The 21,660-nt window shown below is 37.1% G+C and overlaps 1 protein-coding gene across 1 annotated transcript in view; it reads left to right on the top strand.

Annotated features, from left to right (window-relative positions):
- The first annotated feature begins 1,250 nt into the window (after window positions 1-1,250).
- Window positions 1,251-21,660, top strand: part of mtnr1aa (melatonin receptor 1A a) — a 72,274-nt gene continuing 51,864 nt past the window's right edge. Inside the window, exon 1 of the mRNA XM_056256815.1 lies at window positions 1,251-1,642. Within this exon, the coding sequence (XP_056112790.1) occupies window positions 1,459-1,642 (184 nt within the window). The 5' untranslated portion in view covers window positions 1,251-1,458. The remainder of the gene's footprint in view (window positions 1,643-21,660) is intronic.

Below are 21,660 nucleotides of genomic sequence, written 5' to 3'. Positions count from 1 at the left end.
CTGGGGGTAGAGTGCTGATGGGACATCACATGCTCACGTTTTTGAACTAAAGGCGAGGAGACAGCATGCACTCCTTGAGACGTTTTAAGTTTTTAGGTTGCATGCAGTCACAAAAGGGAATGAGACTGTATGAGTGTCATTATAGAATCCTCTGCCTCTAGACACTTTTCTTCTGGGGCATGAGCCCCAGTAATGTTTTGCTGTACCCCAGTAAAAATTTCCTGACAAATCAGTGTCTGATAAGGTACTAGGTTACAGTATACGTCTGAAAATAGGCCTTCCTATTCATTGAACGTTATCATTTACATAATTTGAATGATTTAAAACTTGAAGGGTGATTGTAATGTAATGTGATGTGAGTTTTTAAAAGCTTAGCTTAAGCTTATAATAATGCTCATAAATGGCTGTTGATATATATATTTAAACAGAGTAGAGGCTTGGACCCGGAAACAGTATTCAATACATCACAACTTAAAAATGGGATATATCTAAATGGTTATTTCAAAAGTACAAAGTGAAAGATGTACACTATGTAGTGTTCCTATATAGAAGCAAGATTGGATTATACGGAACTTCCATATTCTGTATGGCAAAATCTATTATAACTTTTGAAAGATTCCTTAGTAAAAAATGAATTAGTAGGCTACATTTGCTGGGATAGGCTATTAGTAGACCTACTGTACATGTTTTACTTATGACAACTTAAGGTTTACTTTAATAAAATGTAAGGTTAATACACACACACACACACACACACACACACACACACACACACACACTAGCAAAGTAGCAATGAAAACAAACCACTGCTTTATATGTGGCCAAGCAATGCACTGACTCGTTCGCTCTGGAACGCTCAGCCAATCAAATGAGAGGATTAGAAGAACACATTTTTGTATAATTACGCTGCTTGGGCAATCAAATTATTAGAGGACCGAAACTAAATATTGTATAATTATTATTTTATTGTTGTATATATTATATGTAAAACAGGTGTGCATATTATTATTGTTATAGTATTAAGCTGCCTGGTCTCCATCACGAATACCCAACATTTTTTTGAAAGAAAAATGGAATAAAGCTTCTTTTAATGCGGATAAGTAATAATGAATGAGGGGATGAAAGAGGGTTCATTATACAGCCCAAGATGAAATGGGTGAATGAAGCAACCGTTGACAACCACAGGGTGGCAACACACACAACTCTGCAGTTAATCACATGTTCACTGGAGCTTTGAAGTTGCCCGTGGATGTCATGTACCAACATTGTGATGGGTGCACACATAGCCATAAAAGTGCAGACCCCGACACACGGAAGCCCCGACGAGAGAACCGAGGAAAGTTGTCCGGGGCGCACAACTTATCCATATCCCACGAAGAGATGAGATCCCACCGGAGAGACGTGCCTGAACTGCACGGTTTATTTTGTTGATTAAGAAAAGTTTCATGAAGATATACAATGTTTATAAATGGGAGTTTTCTGAACAGCTCTGCACTGGACCCTAGCGAGCAAGCATTTCACCGGCCTCCCTGGGTCACTACTACTCTCGGGTGTTTCCTCATATTCACTATAGTGGTGGATATTTTAGGAAACCTGCTGGTGATTTTCTCAGTCTACAGAAACAAGAAACTAAGGAACGCAGGTGAGTTGCGCGCGCCAGCACAGGTACATTCACGTTTGACACGCTTGTCACATTTATTTCACATGAACTGCTTAAAGGTGCTGTTTCGAAGGAGACAAGAGGATATAGCCTAGATACTGACAGGCAGGATTCAGAAAGATGAGCGCGCACGTTTCTTTCCATCAAATCAACTCACCGGTTTTATTCCGAGATATGTAGCCTACATTTCGTGTTTGCCCTTAACGCTCGCTGATATACTTATTTTCTTTCAAAAGCAACTAAATTGTAGGCCACTTCAAACTACAAATGTGTGCGTGTTTTTACGCACGTCTGTTTCCAAACGTGCCATCATGTCGAAAAGGAATACCAGTGCTCACAACAATGTTTAGCCAATAAAACGTTGTTTTGGTTGATTTCGCACTAGGCTACATAGACATACCAGTGTTAATGTTACAATGTGATTATAAATACAAAGGCATACAAATGTGCGACATGTGCTTAATATCTGATTATTGAGCAACTTGTAAACACACTTCGTTAACAATGTTATGACTTTAAATTTAATATGGACCCTGTAATGCATGGTAGAGTACATCAAAGGCAGTAACTCTAGAGATGCTTCAACACATTCAGTGTCCATTCGGACGTAATGTTTTTGGAGGAATTCTGCCATTACATTTACATCAATAATACGATATTTAAATAAGCCTGGAGGTGGCATTAGTAAGGCTAGTCATAATCATATCATCATAGATTGAGATGTCGATTATAATGGACAGTGGTCTCAATGTAAACAAAAGCCTACTGTGTGCTATTGCAAAACAGCTAGATGGGATTTCAGTAATAATCCTACTACACATTATGTTCAGTCTTCATCAAATCTGAGTGCCTTTCAGACCATGTCTTATATAAAGTTATTATATAGGCCTATTTTATTTTCAAAACAATTTGCCTGTAACAGAAACGGGCAATTTTTTCAATTCTTCTTCATGCTTAGTCGAAACTTCTAAAGTAGTTTTCTTTAGTAAGATGCCAAAGTTGGAGGTGGCATGATAAATAAAAAAACTAGCTGGTCAGTGAAAGGTTGCAGGTTTGAAGCCCAGAAGGCGATCCGAGGGCCATCATTCTCCCTTCATTAAGTAGGCTATACTTGTCTACATAATCGTTGCACTTAGATTTTTATTTTGTTTTTGATGACCTTTTACCATTCAGAACAAGTAGGCTAATTGAATAGGCTAGCAGCTTTTAGACTGTTTAATATTTGTTTGTTTTTTAATTCAGTGATAAAAAATAAATAAAAAAACCACACACGCTACAATGATTGTTAATGTATTTTTTTCTAAATAATGTACAAATCCATATAATTATCTGTTAGTTGCTACTATACTGTTCAGAACCTATTTCCATTAGCCTATAATGGACGGACTAGAATAACTGTTACAAATATTTAACCGTTTTTTTTTCTGAACGGGTTAAATGAATTATTTTAGGACCCTATCTGTGTACCTGTCAGCAGTTGTACTTCGGGTCTTCCCTCTCTTTTGCTGTTTTATCTTTTGAGATTGTCTGGCTGGCACGTAGCCTATCCGAGTGTTAAACGCTGAACTGAACCTAGAGAGGCTTTTTGGCTCTGTTAGGGAAACTTAACTCGTTCGTTGGATTTGATTGACATGCTGAGCCGGATATATGGCAGTTTATTTTGGCATTCATCTAACCACATCAGTGTGAAGTGTCATGGGATTGTATTTCTTGGCATGTCAATCATAGAGTGGGAAAATAACACACGGACAGGAAACCTGTCCAACATCGTAGCCTAATATCAGCAGATAAGTGCTGGAAAACGTGACTCATACTCGTTAGAATAACATCGGACTCAAGTTAATTAAGCTTTGACCCACAATGTGGAAATTGATTTTTTTTCTCTCTATGGCGCTCATTAAATGTGTGTGGAGCGCGGATATTTGTGACGTTAGAGAAGTATGGAAAGAGCTCGACGGATATCCGCGCTCACAAGTAGCCTATGTTGCTCGCGTGCCGGTGGAGGCTGTTTCAGTGTCGAGTTCACGCGCTCCACACTGTCAGTTCCCGTGCGCCTTTGCGCTGACCGACGCTATCACAGAGATTGCACTGCAGCATGTGCGTCTGTACTTCACCAGCACAACTTGTGATTCATGCTTTCATTCATTTGGTAACAATTATAATCCCCTATTTCATTTCTAATCCACAAGAATCAAACAAATCAAAGCCTACACGTGCTTACGCAATATAGTCCATAATGTGTTGCCAAGTCATCGTAAAAGCCACATCAAATACTACACCCAAAGACGCTATGTTACTAATATCCAGTAGCCTAATTATTTAACTGGCGTAGCCTGTATAGCATAAGAGTTAGTATAAGTATAAGTGATCAATAAATCAATTGCAGACTGATAGAATTACTTGGTATTTAAAACCAATATGTAAGCCTATTTGATTTTTCTTTTGTCAGGTGGGCTTACAGGGAAGAAAGAGTGTGAGTGACAGCTATTGTATGATTGGAAGGAAGCCCCTGAGACAGAGAGTGGAAGACCAGATAGTTGTCAGAGAAGCAGAGAACAGAGCAAAGAGCAGAGAAAAAGAGTGTTTGAGAGATTACAGCCTTTCTTAAGGGAAAGATAAGAACAGTTTAGTGGGATCATGATATGATGGATGCTGTAAAATGTCTGTAATCCAAAATTCATCATTTTTTTATCAACAATTAATATGGCTAATTAATAAAAAAAAAAAAAAAATTTAAGTGCTTTATAAAATATGAATAATTTTACACGCAGTGTAAATGCACCTTACATGCCCACTCTGACTTTTCAATTTGCAATTAAATAAATTGACATTAATTGTTGTGTTTCCATGTTTTATGGGGACTGTAAGGATTTTTTTATACTATACAAATTGTATATTCTATCCTCTAACCCTAACCCTACACCTTAACCTACTCATCACAGAAAACTTTCAGCATTTTTACATTTTCAAAAAACATCACTTGGATTTAAGCGGTTTTCCTCATGGGGACCAAAAAAATGTTCCCATAACAGGGTTTAGGACCACACACACATTAACATGTAAAGCTTAGATTTAGGTGAAAATCTTAAGCTGATGAGTACTTGTCTAGAACACTTAGTATCCTTGAAAAATAATGTAATTTGTCAAATAGAGCTTATGTCAGTTTTTATTCCTTTTAAAAGGACACTTTTTTTTTTTTTTTTTGCTGAATAATCTCACAGCACAGTTTAAAAATGGCTCTTCCCTCACCTGTTTTAATTAAGTGAGGACTGGCTCACTTAAAGGTGCTACTTTTATGATGGAGTCACACCTGGATTTTGTCCAGCAGCCCGGAGGCAAACCTAGCAGAGCAGGATAAAACATGGACAATACTGGACCCCCCCTGGCCACTCTGCACCTGCTGTGCTCTCTTCACATCTGAAGCAATGCACAGAAAACACACAAACAAGTCGAACAATTACCATAAAGTCCCTGTTTGAAATTCAGAATGATCGAAGCAGCCACCACAACTGCTGGACATATGGCTGTTCTCTAGTGCCAGATGAACGAGTGACAGTGTGTGATGGGGGAGGAGTGCTGTGCCGCTGCCTGTGTGATTGCAGTGCTCACCCATAATCTGGGATGTCTCTCTCTCAAATCATTGTAAGCGGGCAATCGGAGCCTTGTTTTTAGGTCAGAGGAGGATGTGTGTGGTGTGTGTAGTCACGGAGAGCTCTTACTGTATACCACAGGCTTTAGCACACAACTCAGCTTTAGAGTATTTTTGTAGTAGGCTATTTGCACAATTGGTGCTGCTGTTCACAAGCACACTTTTACTTCTGTTGGGTGAATAGAGTTGTGTGCAGTGAAGACATGGAGTGTGGTAGTTGGATGGGGACTTTGAAACTTTTTTTATTATAATTTTTTTTTTTTTACAACAGTTTCAGTGTTCTTAATCCAATGAAAGCAAAGAAATTATAAACATTTTTTGTTGGTCATTTCTTGTCATATACTACATATGCGGCATGGAATTTGGGGTCAGTACGATTTTTTAAAAAGTTTTTGAAAGAAGTCTCATGCTCACCAAGACTGTTTATTTGATAAAAAATACAGTAAGAACAGTAATATTGTAAAATATTATTGTATTCATATTAATGTATTTTAAAATATTATTTATTCCTGTTATGGCAAAGCAGATTTTTTAGCAGCCATTACTCACACAACCCTTCAGAAATCATTTTAATATGCTGATTTGCTTCTAAAGGAACATTTGTTATTATAGTTAATATTTTTGCGGAAACCGCATTTTTTTTGAGGATACTTTGATAATTAGAAAGTTGAAAAGAACAGCATTTATTTGAAATGTTGTTAAATGCCTTTACTTCCACTCGATCAATTCCTTATTGAATAAAAGTTTTTATTTCATAAAAAAAAAATTCTTTCACTTTCAGAAATGCCCTAATGGACCTTATATATATATATATATATATATATATATATATATATATATATATATTCAGCATTTTTACATTTTCAAAAAACATCACTTGGATTTAAGCGGTTTTCCTCATGGGGACCAAAAAAATGTTCCCATAACAGGGTTTAGGACCACACACACATTAACATGTAAAGCTTAGATTTAGATTTATATATATATATATATATATATATATATATATAGCTAATGTATATATATATATATATATATTTTTTTTTTGTAGATTGGATAAATGCACTAGCAGCTGTAAGCTTTTTTTCTGCTTGAGGTGTTGGCAGTGTTTTCCCTCTGGTGTTCTCACCAATAACTAAGCCTGATATAATTTGTTTGTTACAAATTATTCTCTGTTTGTATTGGCTGACTCCTGTTTTCATTTCCGTTTTATGCTCTTTGCTATTTTGTGGCTTGGGTTTATGCACACACAACATTGATTTATTCACTTCACTTCACTGTTGCTGTTTATTTTGCTGTGGTTGTTTATTATTGTATAATTTTGATGTGCGGATGGGGAGTGATGAGGCCTTTACTGTACTGTAAGTGAATTGTGGGAAGAGTTTGCCGTCTCTAATAGTGTAGACAAGGAATTAGTGTAGATGATCCCAATGATATCCTTTCTGAAGACTTTCCAAAGTCTAAAAGGAATTCATTCACAGATGTAGTGTTTATAGTTCTCAGTGGATTGAAATGGATTTACAGTGGTAGGTCACAACTGAGTTTGAGGGAATCAAGACCCCAACAGTAGCCTACTTCCGATTAATTGCGACTTTTAACCCTGTCCAGTGGAGAAATGTGTGGGACTGGCTTCAAAAAGACCACCGGATTTGAGATTTGAAAGAGGTTTTTACCCTCTACATGGAAAGAAGTACGCTAGGTGTTCTTGCTTGGTTACTATACGTGTTTGCACTGGTCCTGAAAAGTTGTTGGACCACACTTAATGAGAAAGGTAATGTTTTGCTTTGATACACTGTAAAAAAGTGTTAAGTTGACTTAACTTAAAAACAGTGAGGAAATCCATTGCCTTAATTATTAAGTAAATAAACTTCATCCGTTATTCAAAAAAAAAAAATCACATAACTTTCTAAATATATTCCTTTTCTGTTATATATATATATATATATCTCCTTTTGCTTTAGGACAATTACAGAATAAAACCAATTATTTTATGTAGGAAACAATTTGTTGTCTTTATAACATCACACATTTTTTAATAAATGTACAGCGGGGGTCCCTTCATGAAGGGGGTTCTTATTGCAATTAAAACGTTTAAAAAACCTTTGATCTAAAGCAGTGCTATGCATTTATAAGTGAGCTGAATCGTCTAAACCTTAGTATTTTCAAAATATTTTGTAGGGCCACTGTATCAATCTGTTAGTTGTTATTAAAATCCACATTCAATAACATGGATTCTAGGAATCACAGCTAATGTGTATCCATTAGGCCATAAAGCTGAACAAGGTAACTGTCCCATCTTGACTCGTTAAGCTTTTACAGGCGTATAACGCGTTTCAAGGGAGAGTTAAAGTAAGAGTGCACTCTACTGTAAGAAACATTCTTTCAGTTTGTGTCCCCATGAGTCTGACCCCTCTGCAAATATCCAAAAACCACTTGCACAGTGTTATATATTTCTTTCAATTTTGTGCTTATATTATCCTAAATGTTTCCAAGAATTTGTAAATTCAGAGAAATTCACAATTTTAGTGTCCGACCCTTGTAACTTGTCGCCTGTCAATGACGTATTATCCGTGTTATCCCTGGTTTCCACTTGTACTGCCATTGTGGCGACAGACGTGGACAACTGCGTTACGTCGAGCGGCACGCTTACGCTGTTGTTGTTTCGTTCTAACATTATGGACCATGGCAAGCAGACTTTGGGACAAAAGGAGAAATAAAATGAGGATCAATATTGCCGTGGCGTTTTCGAGATGCCGAGAGCTTCGCGGCAAACTTCGACTTGATAGAGCTTCATGAGTCACGACTTGACAGGGACGCCGCTCATGCATGTACTTTATTAGACAGGTGAGCAAATGTATGAAATGTATCTCAACATGATGAAATGTTAAAATATGATCAGTATGTTATTCTAATTTTGATCTAGCTTACTGCTAGTCTCATATAGCCAAAAACACATAGAATAACATTATAACTGTCAACACACTCAAATGCAGTTTAGTATGATAGTGTAACGTTAGACCAAGTGAAACAGCGCTGCGTTACATCACAAGTTAAATTTTTCAAATAAACTGACCCATATGAGTAGTAATTCAGCACTTGCGTGTAGTTCGTTCAAACTAAATGTCCTCATTCCTTTATATCCGCGGGACTCACGTGTGGCGCTGATATCTGTCTCTTATTAGCAATCGTGCCCTGCTTCATACCACAGTCATGTTAAAAAACATGAATGTATTCACTCAAACATAAACATTTTTAGATCCATCGGCATGGCGACAAGTTCCATGATTCCTCTTATTCACTGCGTCATCAACCTACACCTTTGTTATTGTAAGAGGCTAGCGACCCCTAGCGGCGAAAAAAAGTACATATTGTAGCTTTAAGCGTTTAAGAGAAAACTCAAGTCATCTCAGTTCAGCTGAATTTATCCACTTCTAGAAAATATGGATGGAGTGGACAGACTGATTGTTCTTTGTGAAACATTAATTTGCTTTCCTAGATAGATCTTACGCATTTAATCTTTCAAAAATATTAAGTTAACAATATTAAGTTTTACTTCTGTAGTGGTGTGGGAAAAATGCAGATCTTGCTTTATTACTTGTAATATCGTCGTATTTTACATGCGGTTATCCTTAGCATGCACACATTTACTGATTAGCAGCATGAGGAACATCATAGTGGGAATCATAATCACATCCATGTGCTGAAATGCCATCATATCACTGCTGATTTGTCTGTTTTTTTGATAACATTTTTGCATTTTTTTCCTGTGCTTACAGGCCCTTTTCCAGCTTGAAAAGGGTTACATGGGGCATTCAATCTGTGGCTGTCCTCTGTCTTTCTGTTCTGACCATTGTTAGCGATAAAAAGCTGAGAGGCTGGTAAATTACAGGTAGTTGGTGATGTGTGTTTCCGTTCTGTCACGTCCTGCTGTGCTTAAGTGTTAGTGTTTGTATGCACGGCTGCCTCTGTAACCCCCTGTAGAGCTCAGGTGCTCTCTCGCACACATAGATGAGTACACACACAAACACACAATACCTGAAACAGCGCTTCCAATAAAGATCACAAGTTTTTCACTTGCTAATACAATGCTAAATCATAAATCAGATATACCTATGTACAATAACATACCAATGTCCAGCAATCGTAAAAAAAGTACATTGTGTTTAATGAGATCTAATATGTGTTGGTGCTCACCCGTCCCACCCGCAAATTACGCCTATATATATATAATCTGTACTGGACAACTGTTTGTTTCCTTAACATAGTACATCTGCAATGACTATGCTCTTTTATACATCCCACATTGCTTGCAGTGTATAAGTTTACAGCTTTGTTTATATATAATGGGAACAATCCAGTTGTTGTGTTTTGCTGGCTTGTAGAGCGTAGACTTAGGTGGAGTTTAAAGTCTGCATGTGTGAGGGACCGAGCAGTCAAGGGCAAAGAATTCCGGATTTCCAAACAAAGAAAATGATTTATTAAATGCCAAACAAAGTTACAAATTAAATGACTTGAAAACTGAATGAAATAAAGTCAGGTCTGTCTATGCCCATAAAAAGGGTCAACTGAACAGAACCAAACTTAACAGTAATCAAACCAAACTAAACAAAAAACATTACCTCCCAAATTACACACATGGGGAACTTATATACACAAAGGACTAGTCCATTACACATACACAGGGAATAATACAAACATCACTTAACACAATTAAAATAAAGTAATTAATTTCAGAAATATGAAGAAAATAGGTCATAAATCAAAGGAATATACCCAAAGAATTAGTTAACGAAATATACATAGAATTATAATAAACAAACAAACATAGAATTAATCCTGTACCCCAGCTAATTAGCAGCATGGATTCGCCCAACAGAACAAAATGGCGGCAACTGACGCTAGTCGAACCTTTATTGGAACGGACCTCCACCGGAGTGCAGCGTCCCAGACAGCGCCAAACCTCCGCTCTTCCCACGTAAGCAACTTAAACTCAAAAGAAATATACGTTAACAATATACCAATACTAACTAGAAAGTGTGCACCCAAACTAGTAATTTATGGCATAAAACAAATTGGGAAAAAACGTGAAAACATACCAAATCTGTGTCTGTCATTATTATGAAATGGGTATGATCTGTAACCAAGGTATCTGCAACAAATGTTTAATCATGAAACACTAAAAAATAACGTGTAAACAACCCAGAAAGAAGGAGGCATGTATGCATGTATGTTCTCAGTTACCGTCCTTTTGTGTGGCCCCGTCATCGGCCATCACAGCATGAAACGGAGGTTGTGATGAATGTCCAGGAAAACAGCTTCTCGAATAAGAAATAAATTTAAGGGCGGGACTTGATTTTCTTTGTCTGGAATTGATTGGATTGTTGTTAGTCTCGTGTGGCCAGACCTTCAGACTGACAGCAGAAGGTCTGGACTCTATTGCAGCTTTTCAGCGTTTAGTTGATCCTGGTAAGCGCTCATTGTCACAGTTGTAAACACAACGGCTTTCTTCTTCCACGAGGGGTTTTGGCGGCACGGCCTTTGTTTCCAGGCGGACCGATAAAGAGCGCGACATGCACGTCCTCCGGACATCCTGTAGAATTCAACCAATCAGATCGCGACTTTGAAACTCTTGGAGTGTTTCTAGAAAAGTGTGCCATATGCATCAGACGTTCAGCCAACGGTCCGTGGGCTGAGGCTGAGACGAGATTGTTGTTTGCTATTGCTGCGATGTGAGTGGCTGCTTGTCCCAACCTTGCGCCAGTAAATATGTCATTAGAGAAAAAATGTTGCATGAGGGAGAAGTTATTTGTGCACGGATAAATCATTTATAATAAATACTGCAATATTAAATAAAAAAGAGTATTTGATTTCAAGTGTGAAATAATGAAATTTCTATCCGATTTGTTAGCATATAAATAAAAATAAGAGTTTTTAAAAAGTAATTTAGGTGTTATGGTGTAAAGTCAACATGTAATTCATAACTACGAATCATTGCTGCTGAAAACTGATAAAAAATCTCAAATTTCGATTTCACAAAAGATGTTTTCTGTTATCCAGGCACCCCATATTTCATGGACAAATGTCTTTACCACTTTCAAGGATTAAATGAGAATGTCAACTTGTGAAAGTTAATTAAAGAACTCTAGAGTCAGGTTCTCTGACCCATACAGTTTTTTAACGGTCTGCTCCACATCGGTAATATCAGCGTGATAATTTCTCCTGTTATGTTATTAATGCTGTTTTTGAGCAATTAGCAGCTTGCTGCGATTTAAGCTTTCTGCTTGTTGCGATTAAGCGGCAACTTCCTTACCGCTACATATGAAATTAATGAATGAAGTGTGTCTCTGGTGTGGTGTGAGTGGAGCTAACGGAGCAGTACGTGTGAATTTGTGAGCATGGCAAGCATGCGTGTTTATGCTAATGGATAGGTGGCAGTCAGTTGAGAATTGTGTGTATGTACATGTGTATAAATGTGTATAGAGCAGAAGTAGTGTAGTGTGATGACTGAAAGGAGTTATGTGTGTGTGTGCATGTGTTGCTGCTAGAGGTTAGTCAGTGACCCGAAAAGCAGTCAACATGAAAGGCACTGAAATCACTCATGCCTGCTGTGGGCATCGCAAAACATGTTCTTTAAAAGGCACAACACGTGGGACGCATAACCTGGTGTGTTTGTGCGGAGATGCTTCTCGGATGCACACTTGTTTACTTGTCCTCAGGACCCCTCTTTCAGTCTTTTGGGTTGCATTCCCCCACCTCTTCCATCTGTTTCTATCTGCCTCTTTCTCTGTTTTACCTCTTAGTGACCCCTTTCTCATTCCCATTCATTCTTTTGTACAGACATATTTTGGTTCGGGTGTACTCATTCTTTGTGACATATTTGTCTCTGTGGATCACTCTCAGTCTGTGGCCCCCTGCTGCTGGAGGAACACACACACACACACACACACACACACACACACACACACACACACACACACACACACACACACACACACACACACACACACACACACACACACACACACACACACACACACACACACACACACACACACACACACACACACACACACACACACACACACACACACACACACACACACACAAGTAGTTTAATTCAGATAATATTCAAGGCTCATTTTTTTTTTATGAATCAACAGTTCAAGGCTTATTTTTTTAACATAGTACATGTTGTTCTGAATAAAAAAAAGGTGATTTTTTTTTTTTTTAAATGTAATGAATTTAATTATCTGCCTTTTATTTATTTACTGCTATCTTAGAAGAATGAAAAATCTTAAGGGCATAAGTCACCTAAAATGAAAATAGTCATCATTTATTCAACCTTATGCAGTTCTATGGCCTTATGACTTTCTTTTTTTCTTCTGCAGATAATTGAATGAATATCCGATTGTGGGAAATCAATACAATGGTAGTATATCATGAATAATTTTACAACTCATGATGAAACAAAGCGACAGATGTTTTCTTCTGTATTGTAAAATGCATTATTGAAAAAAAAGTATGAAGTATGAAAAGACATGGATTTGAATCTATCCATCAGGTGTTGATTGGATGATTGGATGGAGGCAGATGTGAAAGAAAGGGGCAGGGTTTAAGCAGATGAATGATTGGAGAAGTCAGGCAAACATCACAAGAGAGAAGTCTGTAGTTTCTCTGAAAGGTAAAAAAAAAAAAATGTACATGATGCATGGATGAGTCGTTTACAGTAAGATCATTAACATGCTTCTAGAAAAAGTGGCAGCTACCATTGCTCTCTTTTGTGCTTTACACTCTGGTCCAGTAGGTGGCGAAAAGGCAATCAATGCAACTTTCATGAAGTAAAATCACTAAAAGCCTTCCTTATAAATAGTCCACAGTGTTGGGGAAGCTACTTTGAAACTGTAGTTTGACAAGCTACAAGCTACTCGTTAGTTAAAGTAGTTAAACTACAGTCAAGCTACCCTTTTGGAAAAGTAGTTAGCTACACTACAAGTTACGATCAAAAAGTAGCTAGCTACATTGAAACTACTTTTGCTTTTTTTGAACAACATATATTATAAATAACTGAATAAGTGTCTGAGAAATGTTTTAAGTAAAATATTTAGTGTTTAAAACAATGCAATACAATTATGATTTTTATTGTTTTATTACACACAACACTCAAATATCTCAGACTGTTTGTCAAAAGTGCAAAATTGCAACAAATACAACATTGCAAGAACAAAATATACATCCAACTTAAATTGCATGTATAGACTTTTTCTCAAAAATACCGATTGTGACTGTGAGATGGTTGCATTTTACATTGCAAAATACATTGAACAACCGCTCACATGTGGCACTGACAATGCACGTTAAACTCGCTCACATGCAGTGATGGAGCTCGCAGAATTTACTGTGAAAGAAGAACCTGCACAGTTCGGTTCGCTCTGGATCCAGTCAACACATCTATACACCAATTTAATTAGATCAAAGCCTTTGTCGTGCGATAAACAAACTAAGATTAAATTTTTTGTTCAACTGAAACACGATGGCGCAAACTTTAGTTTAGTGGTCTTTTATGTTCATTACCAAACGCGGACAGATCATGGCGGTTCATTGTAATTAAATCAGAAATAGAAGTTTGATGTAACATAGAGAGCAATAAAGCAGGATAATTAATACATTTTAAAATGGCCATTAATCACCTGTATGTGCGTCCTTAAATTTGTGCTTGAGGTCTTCTGTACGTCAGTGAACCGTTAGCCGCAAGATGCGTGAATAAACAACAGGTGGCGGTAATTATGGCAAAACAAATTAGTTTGTAATCTAACAAGAAGAAGAATATCCTTGCATCGCACTGATTCGCGCAGGCTCAACAAAACACAATGTAGCTTTTGCTCGCGCTACACCGCTACTTGCTGCAAAAAGTAGTTAGCTACTGGAAAAGCTACACTGTTTAAAAAGCAACTGAGCTACTGCTAAGCTACTGAAAAATGTAGTTAAGTTAGTAGCGTCGCTACTTGTAGTTAACTACTCCCCAACACTGATAGTCCATGACCATGAACATCAACAGAACTTACATTATTACCGTCATTAGATGGTGACAAAGACTGTCTTCATGAGGTAGAGGAGACTTTTATATTGAATGGGCTGAAACTTGTTGTTAACACGGAGAAGCAAGACACAACTGACAAATTACAAGCATGTCAGGGCACAGGAAAACCCCATAACTGTTAAAAGGACAAGATATGCAGCAGACATTCAAATGGATCTTTTATTACGAATATAGGACTGACCTGAAGGAAAATGCTATTATCTACTGTAAATGCAGGTACACTCACACTCACAGCTGCTATTGTATTTGTATTTAGTAGCGTTAGCATCACTGTATTTAGTAGCGTTAGCATCACTGTTCTTTGTGTACTGTAAATGTATCTGTGTTGAAAGCTGCTTGGTTTGAAAGTGAAAGCTGTGCTTCATACTTTGCTGCACCATTGCCGACTTTTTTGCCTGCAAAATTTGATTACTTAGAAAAAAGTGATTACTGCACTTTCATCTATTGAAATCACATCCATGTACAAACCAGAACATGGAGAAATAAATTGTTAAACTTTTTTAATTAGCAACAAACTATTAAATGCACCTTTAACATGTAAATCTACTAATTATAGCAGGGGTTCTCAACTTGAGATCGAGATCCACTTTTCTCCAGAGCTTAGCTCCAAACACAACCTGAACAAGCTAATAAAGTTCTTCATGCAGGATTACTAGAAAGTTAAAGGCAGGTGAGTTTGATCAGGGTTGAAGCTATTAGTTTTTTTCTTAATTTTTTTTCCCAGACTGTCAAAAACGTATTGATGCCAGTCTTTCTACAGAATTCGCAGTACCAACTACCATCTCAATACTTTACCAGACGGAACGCTCTCATGCGTATTTGTTCACTTGATCTGTGAAGAGCACTCACACCTCATCTAATCTGACTGCGTGTGAATGTCAGATATACGTCACGGTCAAAAGCCCATCTCAGAGGTATTAATGTACATAGTTGTTTATTCCTATATAGCATATTGGATAAGTTCTTCCGAACACATTAAACACCCCCATGTCTGCACGGGCGAATCTCTTTGCCTCCCTCATCCATCCCACCCACTCTGCGAACAGACTGTGCTGAGGAAACGCTCCTTATCCCTTTATCCAATCATTTATCCATCTCTTCCTGTCTCATGACCTTGCACGCATCGCACATGCTGTATGTTCATGGATTGGAACATACAGCACAATGAAACACAATGTTCGCAGTGTGCAGGATTGACTGCTGACGCTGTACTGACAGTGAGAAAGGAAGAGAAAGGGATGATAAATAAAGATTCAAAGAACTAAAGGACAATAGCTCTATTTTCCCATAATTTCCCAAGTTTATTTTTCCCATAAAAGTCTCATTCTGAAGTCAAGTGCTCTTGTTATTTTGTTTCTCTGTCATTTTGGAAGACTGGTTGTGTATATGAAAAAGAGAAGGAGTGAGAGTGAAAGGGGAAGCTTATTTTTCACAGGCTGTATAATGAGAGTGGCCCAAAATGCAAGTCAGAAATAGGTCATATATTCCTGTAGCTGATGCATTACCTGTGAATCTCAAAGACTGTGGATGATGTTATTCTCTGCATAGTTCTTCTCCTTCTCTTTTTCCTCCCCTTTCCTCCACTAGTAGCTATAATATAGACGCATGACCATGAGATACTATGTTATTTTTATGGCTTCTAGGTCGAAGACACATTACCGGACCCATTTACAAAGACGGCCCAATACTGAGAAATGCCAGAGAGAACATAATTCCTGTCATCGCCTCTCATCACCGACCTGTCTTCTGATTAGAGATGCTCCGATCGATCGGCCGCAGATTGGTATTGGCCAATAATCACATTATATGACTCAATCGGTAGTCAATAAATTTGGCCGATCTCATGAACCGATCGCAATTTAATGAAACATTAGTAAATCATTGTAAATTGCACATCTTGATCTTGGGAAAATCCTTATGGAGTGACATGACATGCTGCTTGGCTAAAGCTATAGAACATCCGGGATCTGATCGAATCGCAGTGCTTTCCAGCGTCATTTGAAAGCGAGTTTGAAACTAGATCTCGTGTATGGTGGGTATAGGGTAGAGTTGGGCGCTTTCGAAACATTGCTTCATGAAGCTTTGAAACCTTTACGAATCTTTTGTTTCGAATCAATTGTTCAGAGCGTGTATCAAACTGCAAAAGTCACTGATTTCAGTAAACGAGGCTTCGTTACGTCATAACTGTTTTGAAATTTCAATAGTTCACTCACTGTTGGGGGGAGATCTCGGTGAACCCATGAATCATGCAAATTTTATACATTTGTTGATGTTTTAATGAGACATTTGTATAATTAAAAGGAATAATAGTCATTAATAGTCTCTTTTTGGCCTGTTTAGCTGAGCCATCCATAGAACAAACAAAACAAGCCCTGGAAATTGATAAAAGAACATAAATTATAAAGACACTTAATATTTAATGGAATTAGATGATTTGTTAATTGCATTTGATAGATTATACTTTCAATGAAACATTTGCATTCGGTTTGTAAAAGCTGTAATTATGCATGTTTGGCCTGAGTTTTTGTTGCACCCTGTTTTGAGCAGCAGCGCCTGGTGTTTTGAACACTTCGAAACAGTGAATCATTTTGCGAAGCAATTGGTTCAATTCATTCGAAGATTTGAAAACTTTGTTTCTCCCATCATTAGTATAGGGACGATATATAGAGATCAACCGGACACTGTTTTACGACTGGAGTGCGCTTTGATTGGTTTGATCGCTCAGATTGACAGGTCTTGATTTACCATGCACCATAGAATGAGTGCACAGCTGAAAGTGCTGGAAGATCATCACTCATCAACCAGGACCTTATTACTTGTTACTTATTCGATGTAATTATAATATATTTTTAGGCTTTTGTGGTGTTTCACATGTAAGTAGCTCTAACATTCAGTAAAACACTTGTTTGGAGAGGTTTTTAGACTTTGATTAAAAAGGCTACTACAATTCCAAATGTCATAATACCTTTTGGTTGCTTTGAGATATCAACACCAAATTTGTCCCAGATGCAGTTGACATGATTGTGAACAAGCCCAAACTTTATTTTATGACCTGTCATATATACATTCTAATAGTCATCATGTCAAGCACCAATAATAATGAAATAAATCATTAAATTATATAATTTGTCTGGGGTTTTCTTAGAAGTGTTGTAATATAAGAACCTCTAAACATGATAAATCTATTTTCTACAAAGTTTGGAATGTTTTCTATCAAATGAGACCATGTAGCCTATTTGATGAAACCTTGTTTTTTTTTTTTGTTGAAGTTATAAGCCATTACTTTAAAGTATGCCACTTAGACGTGAAATCATTAAAACTGCCTTCAGGGTATAAGGAGTTAAGAGTGACAGTCAACAGAGCTTGCATATGACTTATATAATGCTTGAATGATTCAATTTAATTCAAACACGTTATTTGTCCCCAAGGGGCAATTTATGAGTTCACGTAGAGTAACATAAAACAATATACAGAAGAAGCATCATACATTAAATAAAAAAAAACATAATGTGCACAATGTACATATTTAATATAATCTGCTGCAAGCAGATACCTTAAAATACAGTCCAAAACATGGCGTAAAAACAATCACCATGTATAATCCGTATCAGTATCTGCCGTTCATGATTATAAGAAATCGGTAGTATGTATCGGGCTGCAAAAATCCTGATTGGAGCCTACTTCTGATATCACCCATTTCCCTTCATGTTCAATGTAAGATTCAGTATTGCTCCATACTGATATATTTTTGTTCAAGCCTGAAACTGAATTTTCTTTTCACGTGTTTCTTGCATTACTCTAATAGAATATATTGAGGTGTATGCTTAAAACAAGAAAAAAAAAATTAATTTTAAGGTAGCCTATATTAACCCAAAAACTATTATTATTATTACTACGCTAATGCAAGCTTATTATCTAAGGCCCCGTTCTTTTCTCCGTTGCATTTGACAGAACCATTGTTCTAAATTGTTTTTAATCTCTTTTCCAACACAAAAAAATGCATAATTGCATGTGTTTGTGTATTAATTTGTTTGTGTGTGTGTGTGTGTGTCAGTGTTCGTCCATCTAGGTGCATGCAAGAGGGATAAGGAGACACCAGGGAAATAAGTGTATGAGAGAGAGTGACGTGCTTAGAGCCTTGTGCTTTGAGCCTTGTAATGTGTTTTGGGGACAAATCTGCAGGAATAGATGGGCTCTAGTAAGCAAATCACTGGCAGGCTTCCATTACCATCTCAGATTTTTTTAAAATCTATATCTGTCTATCTGTCTCTGTCTTTTTTTATCATTCTGTCACTATATCTGTCTCTCTGTCGTTATTTTTATCATTCTGTTTGTCACTGTCTGTCTGTTGTTCTTTTTTATCATTCTGTCACTGTCTTACTTTCTGTCGTTCTTTTTATCATTCTGTCTGTCTGGAGAGATAGACCTGCATCTGTCTGCCTGTCCGTCTATGTGTCCATCTGTCTGACTGTCTATGTATATAGACAGATGGACACATGGGTATCTTTCTGTCTGTCCATCAATCTATTTGTCTGTATGTCTATTTATATATCTGTCTATCACAGTTTTTAGTCCTTTTAAAGTCACACTAATCCATCTGTTCCAATTCAGTAATTTTAGCATTACTGAAATATAAACACTTCATACATTGATCACATGCTCACTGTTCAATAGGATGAGTCACATTGATATTTTACTTAATCATATTCACGGTTTGGACCACACAGAGATTTAAAATAACAGGAGAGAATGTGAAGTGTGCTGGTGTGCATGAGTCACATGTGTTTAAAGAATTAACTGCTTTCTTTCATCTCTATCTGAGTAGCATATGAATAACTGTGACTCAGAGTGTCCGGGTGACACATTGAATCACCTGCATGCTTTACACACATGCCCAAATAAAAGCAAGCTGTATTATGTATTAAACAGCATATTTGGGTGAAATGCATCTAGAAAAGTCTATTTGTGGGTGTTTGTTTTGCTCATTATTGTCAGATGTGTATTGATAAACTCAGCAAGGACACACACACACACACACACACACACACACACAGTAAAAGATAAAAATGTATTCAGTCTAGGGTTTGCCAGTGAGGATCCATATGGGTAAACATGCCGTTAAAATGCATGGGAACATCACATATTATTTTAGAATCAGCTCTAACACTGTATAGATTGAGCTTACCATGCTTTCCCTGGAAATTGAGCACATGACCTTGAACCCATGGTATTGTTAGTGCCATGCTCCACTGGTTTAGCTACAGGAAGGCCAATTAAATGTAGAATGCAAAAAATAACAAATTTGTACACCTAATGAAATATTAGCTATAGAGATGCATTGATGTCGGAATGATGGTATGTACAAGTTAAATGCACATCAGTATCATCACAAAGTCCTAATTATACACTAAAAGCCCCCCCCCCCCCCCCCCCCCACCCCCCACACACACACACTTTAACATTAAGGCTAAAAACAAAAAAAAATAAACAAAATCTGCTACTTTAACATTAAGGCTAGCTACCCCTTTAGCACTGTCTCTGTGCTGTAGCTCCCAGCTACATGAGCCAGCTGATCCACGCTTTGTCTTGCCTTTACCTGTACTACTCATTTGATATAGAAATAGTCTTCTTGGCAGAAGAATTCTTTTGAAATTGAAATTGTATTATAGAAGAGAAAAAAACATGCAGCACCATATTTTGCCCTGGGAATAAGATTTTTACAGTGGCTGAATGGTTTCTGCCCTCCTGTAATGACTGCATAAACTTAAAGGAAGTTACTATAATTTTTCCAGCCGACTAAGGGTTCAGTCTCAATGTTCTATGCATCTTTCTCTGTGGGGAATAGAGTGGCCATCTGGTCATTTCTCTTCCTGGAAGATGATGTTTTTCATTCCTCCCAAATAAAACCGGTAGCAGTAATATATTATATTATGCAAGACTTTTTAATAAAGTATACCCCATCCTGATACTAATGACAAAAGCGCTTTGAGTGCAGAGAAAAGCGCTATATAATGAATTATTATTATTATTAAAAATAATGATTTTTAAGAGGCAGATTAAAGGTTTAAAGGTGGGTATAATTTCTCGCCTTTTTGATTTCTTAGCAGCTGCTGTGTTGACTGGAAATTTTAATAGAATCTGGATATGTATACTAATGGCTTTTTGCTTTGTCCACTTTAAGAAACATCATATAAGTGGTTTGTTATAAAGTGCTTCCTATATGGAGTGCACTTGAAAAGCTATAGCAGGCAGAAATAGGATTAATCCATTTTTTGTCAAGAATCTGCGTGGCCCAGTAATTGCAAATAGAAGCTCAAGCCTTGGTAATTGGTTTTATGAAGAGGGGGAATGAAAGAGGAAAAGCAAGAAATCATCCTTTCTCTGCATATATTGCTAAGCCACATAAGACATGATGAACACCTGGATTCATGTGTCTGTGTAACACTAGTTAATCCTATTTTAGAGAAGCAAAGATGTACATGTAGCTTTAGTGGGATACAAAGTTTAGCTAAGATGCTGGTAGATGCTGATACTGGTGGAAGACACTCTTAAAAAGCATCTTTCTACATTAATGCGCAATCTTCAAAAATCTGTGTTGTCTGACTAAATGCATTTTTTTTCCAAGCAACATTATATATTTTCCAAGTAGTATATATTGCCAAGATTTCATAGTATAGAAGTCAGATGTTTTTACAAAATAAAACTTTTCCACTGTCTACTTCTTTTGGCTTAGGATAGTAGCTGTTGAATGGTTTGGATGGTGTCATCAGTCATTTAGTGTTGTTATAAAGTACTGTATTTTTTCCTCAACTTCAGAGTAATTGAGAGCATTTATGGATCTGGTGATTGAGTCAAAAACATTTCCAAAACTGAGTGCGTGTGAGGAAAAGTGGCGGTTTTAAAATCATGGATGTCTGGGTCCTGTGCCATCTGAACAAATGCCATTGAGATGAGAGGGAATAACCTGGTGTGAGTTTGCTTTTCAGTTTTTAATTCCCCCATTTTTCAGTAACAGCCACTTTGAAAAGCTTGCATTACATTGTGAAAGTCTCACAAAACAATCTGTGCCGAATAAGTTCAGAATGAGTTATTGTCTTTTTGGACTGGGGAGGAAGTTTTACAATCCCAAGCTCTTTTATCTCAAAACATTAAGGAAAATTACATTGTACATGAATCATGATATGATCCTATTAGGAAGGGTGCAGGATGTTATACCTTTCTGTTAAATCTGATTTTGTGAAATAAATTAAATAG

This window comes from Rhinichthys klamathensis, unplaced genomic scaffold (assembly GCF_029890125.1).
Source record: "Rhinichthys klamathensis goyatoka isolate OS25496 unplaced genomic scaffold, OSU_Roscu_1.1 h1tg000133l_1, whole genome shotgun sequence".
Classification (NCBI taxonomy): domain Eukaryota; kingdom Metazoa; phylum Chordata; class Actinopteri; order Cypriniformes; family Leuciscidae; genus Rhinichthys; species Rhinichthys klamathensis.
The sequence above is the reverse complement of the archived record's forward strand: the minus strand, read 5'-3'. Positions and strand labels throughout refer to the sequence as shown.